General features: G+C 35.9%; 1 protein-coding gene across 2 annotated transcripts in view; it reads right to left on the bottom strand.

The window, feature by feature from the left end:
* Nucleotides 1-11,191, bottom strand: part of LOC144974769 (uncharacterized) — a 53,905-nt gene that overhangs the window by 1,300 nt on the left and 41,414 nt on the right. Inside the window, exons 8-12 of one of the 2 annotated variants that reach the window (XM_078918012.1) lie at nt 10,237-10,401; nt 8,490-8,616; nt 5,851-7,367; nt 4,647-4,839; nt 2,007-3,973 (exon numbers count right to left, since the gene is read on the bottom strand). In XM_078918012.1, the coding sequence (XP_078774138.1) occupies nt 6,647-7,367; nt 8,490-8,616; nt 10,237-10,401 (1,013 nt within the window). In that variant the 3' untranslated portion in view covers nt 2,007-3,973; nt 4,647-4,839; nt 5,851-6,646. Of the gene's footprint in view, nt 1-2,006; nt 3,974-4,646; nt 4,840-5,850; nt 7,368-8,489; nt 8,617-10,236; nt 10,402-11,191 lie in introns of those variants that run through there. The other variant, XM_078918013.1, reaches the window with a different exon arrangement.

The raw sequence follows: 11,191 nt of genomic DNA on the forward strand, positions 1-11,191 counted from the left end.
GTTCATCCAGACACAACAATATTTTGAGACCTCGAGTTGCAAATAAAGCCACCCTTGATTTATAACTTAATGTCAACAAATTTTCATCATCCCCAATTGTTCATTTTCAGAGGATTGTATGTTGTCTATTTTTGTTCTTTCATTTTTTTAGGTTGCTATACAGTGCCGTATGTGTTCCTCATCCTCTTATTACTCGTACAAATCTTAATACCAGAAATTTAAAAATCTCCCTATTTGCTTTGATCAAATTTCACGTATTCCTCTTTTCACAGATTCCTCGTCATAAATATTTTATCCTAGAAAGGACGAGGAATATGTGCAGCACTGTATTTCTTTTCTTTTCTTCTTTTTTTTTTAAAATTTGATACCATCATTCACTCTATTTGATTGACAGTGACCTGCAGTCAAAGGTTATAATAATAGCGGTGATGACATCAGGAAATCAAAATTTCAAACAGGCCGATTTAAAAACGAAACAAAATAAACTAAAGAAAACTTGTTTGAACAAAAAAGGGAGAGAGAGAGAGAGAGAGAGAGAGAGAGAGAGAGAGAGAGAGAGAGAGAGAGAGAGAGAGAGAGAGAGAGAAAGGGGGGGGGAGGGGGAGAGAGAGAGAGAGACACCACTAGTTTTATAAATAATGATTATTTCTTCATCAGAGTCAAATATAACAGTAACACTAACAACAACAACAATCACAACAACAACAACCACAACAATAGCAATAACAAAAATGAAATAAATCAAAATGAAAGAATCACTACTTTCTTGTTAAAAATGAAAGATGAAAAAGAATCTGGATTGCTGGAAGAGATCAGAAAGCAGATTAAATAAAAGAGATAAAAAAAAAATTTTTTTAATGAAAACAAATGTGTACTCTTTTCTCTCCCCTGTAACTGGTGAATGTCTACAGAAATCAACAAAAATATAATATAGAATGTATCAACCCCAGATCTCATGACACAAGTACACACAAAAACGATTCAAGTCAAAACTCATATAAAACCAGCAATGAAGCTTTTAAAAAATATGTAATTCTGCTGATTATTGAATAAATGGATACACTTATAAAATAAATATTTCCCGAATTGTCAGACGAAGAAACAGACCATAGTTTATGCGTCACAATTAACTTATACGGAGATACAGACCATAATTTATGTATAAATTGATGTATACGAAAATGCAGACCATAGTTTATGTGTCAAAATTGACTTAAATGAAGATACAGACCATAGTTTATATGTCAAAATTGCCTTATATGAAGGTACAGACCATAGTTAATGTGTCTAAATTGACTTCTATAAAACGAAGACACAGACCATAGTTTATGTGTCTAAATTGACTCATACTGGGAGAATCTCCCAGTATGAGTCAATATTGACACATAAACTATTGTCTGTATCTCAGATACAGACAATAGTTTATGTGTCAAAATTGACTTAAACGAAGATACAGACCATAGTTTATGTGTCAAAATTGACTTAAACGAAGATACAGACAATAGTTTATGTGTCAAAATTGACTTAAACGAAGATATAGACCATAGTTTATGTGTCTAAATTGAGTTATATAAGACAAAGACACAGACCATAGTTTAAGTGTCAAAATTGACTAATACTGGAAGATTTTTCATAATAGTAGACAGTTCTGTAAACCTTATGTAGGATATGTAATGAGAACTCGAGTCCCTATAACAACATATAAGTTTGCTACAGCAGATGTTTTTCTATCTCGCAATTTTAATAACTTAAACTATCTCCAAAACTTAGCTCTAACTCTTAATATTTTTTCTATGTATTTCTAATTCTAATCCTTTTGGTGTGTGTCTCTAACTTTCATCCTTTTAGTGTGTGGCTCTAACTCTAATCCGTTAAGTGTGTATCTCTAACTCTAATTCTTTTGTGTATCTCTTAACTCTAATTCTTTCGTGTATCTCTTAATTCTAATCCTTTTGGTGTGTATCTCTAACTCTAATCCTTTTGGTGTGTATCTCTAACTCTAATCCTTTTGGTGTGTTCTCAAACTCTAATCCTTTTAGTGTATATCTTTAACTCTAATCCGTTAAGTGTGTATCTCTAACTCTAATACTTTATGTGTGGGATCTTACTCTAATCCTTTTAGTGTGTATCTCTAACCCTAATCCTTTAAGTGTGTATCTCTAACTCTAATCCTTTTGGTGTGTATCTCTAACTCTAATCCTTTATGTGTGCATCTCTAACTCTAATCCTTTAAGTGTGTATCTCTAACTCTAATCCTTTTGGTGTGTATCTCTAACTCTAATCCTTTTAGTGTGTATCTCTAACTCTAATCATTTTGGTGTGTATCTCTAACTCTAATCCTTTTGGTGTGTATCTCTAACTCTAATCCTTTTGGTGTGTATCTCTAACTCTAATCCTTTTGGTGTGTATCTCTAACTCTAATCCTTTTGGTGTGTATCTCTAACTCTAATCCTTTTGGTGTGTTCTCTAACTCTAATCCTTTTAGTGTATATCTTTAACTCTAATCCGTTAAGTGTGTACCTCTAACTCTAATACTTTATGTGTGCATCTCTAACTCTAATCCTTTTAATGTGTATCTCTAACTTTAATCCTTTTGTGTATCTTTAACTCTAATCCTTTTGGTGTGTATCTCTAACTCTAATCCTTTTAGTGTGTATCTCTAATCCTTTTATTGTGTATCTCTACCTCTAATCCTTTTGGTGTTTATCTCTATATTCTAATCCTTTTAGTGTGTATCTCTAATCCTTTTAGTGTGTATCTCTAACTCTAATCCTTTTAGTGTGTATCTCTAATGTTAATCCTTTAGTGTGTATCTCTAACTCTAATCCTTTTGGTGTGTATCTCTAACTCTAATCCTTTAAGTGTACATCTCTAATTCTAATCCTTTAAGTGTGTATCTCTAATTCTAATCCTTTTAGTGTGTATCTCTAACTCTAATCCTTTTAGTGTGTATCTCTAATGTTAATCATTTAGTGTGTATCTCTAACTCTAATCCTTTTGCTGTGTATCTCTAACTCTAATCCTTTAAGTGTACATCTCTAATTCTAATCCTTTAAGTGTGTATCTCTAATTCTAATCCTTTTGGTGTGTATCTCAATTCTCTAATCATTTTGGTGCGCATCTTTAAATCTAATCCTTTTGATGTTTATCTCAATATTTTAATCCTTTTAGTGTGTAACTCTCTCTAATTCTTTAAGTGTGTATCTCTAACTCTAATCCTTTAAATGTGTATCTCTAACTCTAATCTTTTAAGTGTGTATCTCTAACTCTAATCCTTTAAATGTGTATCTCTAACTCCAATCGTTTAAGTGTGTATCTCTAACTCTAATCTTTTAAGTGTGTATCCCAATCATTTCATTGTTGACTTGTGGACCAAGACCTACGATTGTACAAAGCAGCTGAAATTAGAATTGATGAAGCAAATGAAATAAAATATGAGTGTTTAAAAAAAAAATAATTCAATCATTGGATGCTTACTGGTTTGAGTACTACCATCATCTGCTGGATGAATCTCCATGACTGGAGGTTTGGATCCAATGTTTCCAAACGTTTCATCTCATCCCTTCATTCAGTCCCTGCATTCCTCTCCTCACAAGAAATCTTTTCACAATTTTGGCAGTTTGTTTGTCTGTTTTAAAGACATATTTCTTAGAGTACTTCCCCTATATTTATGTCTTCTTGATTCCGCTATTGAATGTTTCAATTCACCTCAATCAAAAACCTCTATAATAATTATGTTGCTCTTTCTTAACCAGCCCACTTGGTCTTTTGTGTTCAAGCCTGCATGGCATCCATGCCTACTGTAATCATTTGGATCAAATAACTGCTGTCTGATGGAACATTTGTTTTGTTTTAATACTCAGTTAACAACAAGTTTACTTAACCACAGATGAAAAGGGTCAAATAGAAAGTCTTGGGGTTTTCTAATAGAACTCAATTAAGTAACTAGACGTCAGGAATAGTTTTCTTTAATCTGAAAGATAATAGAATGTCTACTGTAATAATATGCATCATTGTAAGATAAATTTCCTAAAATTTACCTTGAAAATTCAAAAATTTCTTCTTTTTTATTTTTTCATTTTGTCAAAAATTAAAAGTCAATATTTTAAAAATACATTAATTTACAAACTCCGTCATAATTCAACTTGCTCAACTCTAGCAGATTGAACTGAAATTGAAATGAACCCAGAACTGAACCATCTGAGAATTGAAGAATTCATTGCCTTGCCCGACTTTCAGTTTTTTGCCATTCTGTGGAATTGGTATCAGTGAATGGTAATGTATCACTTTTGCCAAATGTCAATCAGTTTAAACCAGAAATTTATGATCAAATATAAATAGTAATAGGAACAACATTCCACCATCAAAAACCAATCACAACAAAATCCAATGCATTTTATCATCCATCTAAACAACTCTTAATTCAATTTGCCGTTTCCTATTTCAACGAACCCGTCCAAATCCACTTGTCGTTTGGTCGTTGCTAAAATAGGAAGTGGAAATGAACACAAAACTCTACAAAAGTGTCTCAGGCAATTACTCCATCCATCCATCAAAATGAGCATCGAGTACCTTTTCTCCATCTGTCTATCAGTCTGTCTGTCTGAAACAAATACCATTGAAAATCAAATTGTTTGTGACCAGACCTGCCTGTCCAGGTTGAAGATGGCCACAGCTGTGTGATGGTCAAGATGGCTGCCCAGCGTCCAGCCGCAGTCCTTTCCTACATGTGCAATATCCGTTCATCAAGTCTTTTCCAGTACGTTCCATATTCACAACACCCGAACAATCAACACAATCAAACATCTTTTGACAATGCTGACGAGCCATAAAATCTGTCTAGATAAACAATAGATTGAGCTTATTCTATTGAGTCCCTCAAGTCAAGACTGGAGACAGAATATTTTAGATTAACTTTTTAAAAATATTTCAATATTACATTCTTCATATTCCATTGGTATCAGCATAACTTAATAGATCCTCTACAGTTGTAACATCTAATTTTCTTAAAATTCTCTTGTCAACTATGTCTAGTAAAGCGCCATTAAACACATTAAAAGTTTAGCTTTTATATAGCGCAATATCCACTAAACATGCTCAAAGCGCTTTACAAGGGGTTCCTGACCAACAACACACTTAACATGTAAAACGAGACATGACAGCTTTTAGGCGATATTATATTACAATTTTTTTTCCATCAGAGACAATGCTGTCAACAGCCAGGTACTCAGTTTACACCTGAGTACGGTGAGAGAATGTGAGTAAAGAGCCTTTTCTAAGGACTCAACTGTGCACCGAACCAAGCTCAAATCCATGACCTTTTGATCCGAAAGCCAGCATCATACCATAAGACCACATAGCCACACATTAGGTGTAGATTGGGTCTATAATTTTTCTTTTTTCTTTTTTTTTTTTTAAATTTACTCTACTATATCAGTACATGTTTCACCATAACATTTTTTAAAAAACTATTCCTTCAGAGTCATCCAGGAATCAAATGACGGATGGAATGCTGAACCCTGGTGTAGGAGGAGATCAAAGGAAACCTAAATATCATGAAGTGTAGAGCAGAACTAGTTGCCATGAGGGATAGAGGGCACCAGCAAGTGACCTCCTGCCCACTATGGGAGGTCAGGAACCCCCACCCAGAGTGCTAGTTGCCGTGGGGGATAGAAGACACCAGCAAGTGACCAACTATCCCACCTTGGGCAGTCAAAAGACCCCACCCAGAAGCCTATAACTGCATTCGGTTATCAGACCTGCAAACTTTTTCACCTAGGGTTGGTCTCAACTGTCTAATAAAAGAGATTTTTTTTTTTTTTTAATAAAGAATTTAAAAAATGTACCTACCCATCAAAATCCTTCACCTCCAGCCTTCCTCTTTGATAGATTAGCCACGTTTTCCAACACTCATATTCTTCTTTCTCATGTCAATCATTCACAATTTTCCTTCCACTTTCCCGAATATTCTGAACAAAAAGCTTCAATATGTCAATGAGACAATCACTTATTCCTTTATCTTCACCATACCGTTTGGCCACTTGTCCACAACCATTATGAATTTGGTTCTCTCTCTGGAGCCACTAGTCCACAACTTCGTCACTAAATTTGGTTCCAGGGAGCCATTAGTCCACAACTGCAATGAATTTGGTTCTCTCTCTGAGCCACTGGTCCACAATTGCAAACGAATTGAGTTTTCTCCCTGCCCACTAGTTCACAACCTCAATGAATTTGGTTCTCTCTCTCTGACCAAAAGTTCGTAAAAACAATGAATTTGGTTATCACTCATTGACGTCAAGTACTAAAATAAAAAATATTCTGTACCTAAGTCAAACTGGCATACCCACTTTAACCTCAATCCAAAGACTCAGCTTTATATATTTACAAAATATAACCACTTAATCCAACTTTTTTATTTTTAAATATAACTACTCCTTTACAAAGTGAAAAGTAAAATGTAATAATAATGATTTCGGTATCCAAAAATGTTTGGGTGATTGTATATAAATATGTCAAAGAGGTCAAGGTTTTGGGGAATTTTCTTTTTACTCTTTTTTTTTTTTTGTTACTAAAGATGTAAAAATACATTCCAGTAGGTGGAGGGCAGTGATATATTCTGTAAATCCTCTGGTAATTTTAGAGTTATCTAATCTTTAATGCTGTTGTGGTCTTTCTGTTTGGAGAGGTGAGTACATATCGTGATGTTTGGCATGGAAATAACCGGCCGTCGGAAATGAACTGGAATGCTGATTGGATGAAATACGGGCATGCCTTCCTGGTCACCATTGTTGTCAAAGAGACCGGAGATGTTACTGTTGTGTACCGAGATGGGCATGTAGTGGGTGCCAGATGGATGAAGGATGAATCCAGGCAGGGCGATGGATGACGACGACGTTGTGGTACAATTTGACGACTGGCCAGTGCTTGACGACAAAGTATTGTGGCAATCTGGGGACGTCCTGCCTCCAGTTTGGCCACTTTTACTGTTACTGTTATTATAGCCACGATGGTGGCCTCTCATCCCCATCACCATGCTAGAGCTGTTTCCGCTGTTCGAACCCGAATTACACTCGTCGGAATTGGGCGAATTGTTCTCCGTACCCATGTCGTCTGTAAACATGGAAGAGCTTCCTCCTCCACTACCCCCGCTTTTATGCTTGCCACTGCCCCCGCCTTTCCAACGGAGCTGACCTTGGTCATCTTCAAGGTCGCGACTGCTGGTGTTTGAGCTGGTGTCACTGGTGTGCTGGTGGTGGGGTGGGACATGGTGGTGATGACTGTAGCGGTGATGGTGATGGTGGTGGTGGTGGCGACCTTCTTGTGAGAATCGTTTCGTGATGTTGTGTTTGAATTTGTATACGTTGTCCCTGAGCAAGGAAAAAGATAACAAAACAAAAAAAAAGAAAAAGAAAGAACAAGTTGAAAATATTCATAAATTTTACCCAGCAAGACAGAATCGTATATTGAACACATACCTGCCAACTTTAAAATTTCAAAATCAGTAAGGAATACAAAATTCATCAGTAATAAATGGTAAAATTTCAGTAATACTATACAAAACCAAACAAAAAATGTTACATACAACCCTTTATACCTCTGCTGTTGATGGCTACAATTACGAGTTAGCAATCAACTTTGCTATCACAGGCTTGGAACCAAGTGGTAGCCTTTATCACTTTCAGGGAAAATTATTTTCTCCTTAAAACTGCGGTAACTTAAAAAATACTTTCTCTAACACTGTGATTAATCACTGTGAAATCAAAATCCGTTATATTTCTTCCATTTCCGCAAGTCTGTAAGTATCATTAAATATATATAACAATTATGATTTTGGTCAACATTTTGGTTGGCATGTATTGTTATGTTTTTTTTCCTTTTACTTCTATTAAGATATTTAAAATCACTTAACGTTTCTTGGTGGGCAGGTACTTATAACATACAAATAAAAGGGGAAAATAATGTCTCCAAATTTAAAAAGAGGAGTACAGTTTGCAATAGAACTGTAACTTTAAAGTAAATTAAATATATAAACAATTAAGTGTCGCTAATTTTATCTTTAACCTTGAGCTTTTATATAGCGCAATATTCACTAAACGTGCTCAAAGCACTTTACCAAGGGTCCCTAACCAATAGCAACACGTAAAATGTATCACGAGACATGATGCCTGTTAGGCGATATTACAATTTTTTTTCCAACGGAGCCAATGCTGTTAACGGCCAGGTACTCATTTTACACCCGAGTACAGTGAGTAAAGAGCCTTTTCCAAGGAGTCAACTATGCACTGAGTGAGGCTAAAACTCAGGACCCTTTGATCCAAAAGTGTGTGTCAAACCACAAGACAACATAGCCGCACGTCTATTATTAATTATAGCATCTCGAGCTATGAGAGAGGAAAAGCATGATATAAATCAATTTCAATACAGGAGATTTTATGGGGTAAAGTAAGAAAACAGGATTAAAAACTGAGTGGTTTGAGTCGTTTGATTACCTGGATGAGTTTGATCCGCTGGGTGAGTTCTTTTCAATATTGGACGCATCCGATATGTATCCGCTGCTCCCCATCACGCTGCTGACCCCGGACAAGTGACTCGAGTAGGAGAACATGGGCAAGGAACCTGTGAGGCAGAAACACAACTATTTTGGGGGGATGCGTTTATCACAGATTTAGAGCTTTTATATAGACAGGGTGTCCAGGGAAATCCAGTCTTAAAATTTCCTACCTAGAAGTGAAATTTCCCACCAGGCATTTTATCAATTCTTGCCATCCCCACAGTGTTCTAAATGCTTAAAAAGACATTCCTACTTAAAATAGGTCTAACCTGAAACACAAAGTAAGAGCAGAGGTGAAAAATGACAGGTCACAAAAAAGGAGTAAATTTCCCACACTCAGAGCATAGATCATGACCCTTCCATCTGACTATAATCTATAAATTATCAGCACCATTTCCGACCAAGTATGAAATATCCTACCAATTTCCGACATTTCCGACCAAGTGTGAAATTTCCAACCAATTTCCGACATTTCTGACCAAGTGTGAAATTTCCTACCAATTTCAGACAAAGTGTGAAATTTCCTACCAATTTCCAACCAAGTATGACATTTCCTACCAATTTCTGACATTTCCAAGTATCAAATTTCCTACCAATTTCCGACCAAGTATGAAATTTCGTACCAATTTCCGACGATTCCGACCAAGTATGAAATATCCTACCAATTTCCGACCAAGTATGAAATTTCCTACCAATTTCCTACCAAGTATGAAATTTCCTACTACTTTCCGACCAAGTATGAAATTTCCCACCAATTTCCGACATTTCCGACCAAGTATGAAATTTCCTACCAATTTCCGACATTTCTGACCAAGTATAAAATTTCCTACCAATTTCCGACATTTCCGACCAAGTGTGAAATTTTCTACCAATTTCCGACAAAGTATGAAATTTTCGACCAATTTCCGACCAAGTATGAAATTTCCTACCAATTTCCCACATTTCCGACCAAGTATGAAATTTCCTACCAATTTCCGACTTCCCTGGACGAGCCGATAGAGCAATATCCACGAAGCGTGCTCATAACGCTTTACAAGGGCTCCCTAGCCAACAACAACACTTAATATTTAGGACAAGATATTACAACTGATATTTGAATTCATGAATAAACTTACACTTCATAAACGATATAAATACTCTTAGTATCGACTTCAAGAATCAATGCATAAATCAGATATGACCCAGACAAGTAATATTTTATTTAACTTCCAGGTCATGTAACAAATCAAAGTGTTTAAGTACACTAAAAGAGTGTATGACTTTAATAAAATATGAAACTATAAACGTACAATGAAAGGGGGCAGTGTGGCTCAGTGGTACGGTCTTTGCTTCGTACCGGGAAGGTACCGACTTCGATCACCCGCCGCTGCTGACCTGTGTGGCCTTGAGCAAGTCACCTCGCCCTAGCTCAATTTGCCTGGGTTATTCCAGCCTTCTCTTGGAACAGACCCTAAATAAAAATTTCCCCTACGGGATGAATAAAGGGAATTTCGAACCAAAATGCATAATACTACTCATTTTTAAAAACGGAAGTTTGGCAGCACTGTATCCCCCCCACCGCCTATTCAGGCACCTACCCCTTCTATCCTCTCCTGTCTCCGACCCACTGCCTGTCATCACCTGTCCCAGTAAGGAACTCGGTTGGTCCCCCAAGAGATAACGAAGACAGTCCTCCGTGCTCTTACCTCCAGGAACCCCGTCGTCTGGCAAGGGGGTGCCACCACCACCTCCGCCACCACTGCCGACAACGCTGCTTTGGGTGGAGTAGAATGCTGGGTGGTTGTGATGGGAGTAGATGGGAGTCTGGGAAACGCTGCTCTCCGGGTCCATGGGAGACAACTCTGTCTTCTCTGTTAAAAATAAATAAATTAATAAATAAATAAATAAATAAATAAATAAATAATAAAAAATAAATAAATAATAAATAAACAAACAAATAAATTAAAAAATAAATTAAAAAAAAATTGTTTTTTAAATAAAAATAAAAAATAAAAAAATAAATTTAAAAAAAAAATAAAAATATATATATATATATATATATCTATATATATATATATATATATATATATATATATATATATATATATATATATATATATATATATATATATATATATATATATATATATATATATAGACAAATTTTGTCAACTTGAAGAAAAATGACATTGAATTTACAATACTAAATGTATTATGGTTTGTAGAGATGGCATTCAAATGATTTACTCCCTTTATCTTTCTCTTTTGTGCAGCCATGCGGTCTTGTGGTATGACACCCGCTTTCGGATCGGAAGGTTCTAGGTTCGAGCCACGCTCGGCGCATAGTTGAGTCCTTGGAAAAGGCTCTTTACTCACATTCTCTCACCGTACTCAGGTGTAAAATGAGTACCTGTCCGTTAACAGCGTTGTCTCTGTTGGAAAAAATGTAATATCGCCTAGCAGGCGTCATGCCTCTTCCTATATGGTATGTGTTGCTGTTGGGTAGGGACCCCTTGTAAAGCGCTTTGAGCACATTCATGGATATTGGGCTATAGAAAAGCTCTACTTTTTTTTTTTCTCTCCATTTCATTGACTCATTTAGGCACCTCTAGGATTTGGTTCACCAGGTTAGCCACTCAATAAAAATGCAATATGTGACAA

The sequence above is a fragment of the Berghia stephanieae genome, chromosome 6, assembly GCF_034508935.2.
Source record: "Berghia stephanieae isolate SIO BIC M18660-M18661 chromosome 6, UCSD_Bste_1.3, whole genome shotgun sequence".
NCBI lineage: Eukaryota > Metazoa > Mollusca > Gastropoda > Nudibranchia > Aeolidiidae > Berghia > Berghia stephanieae.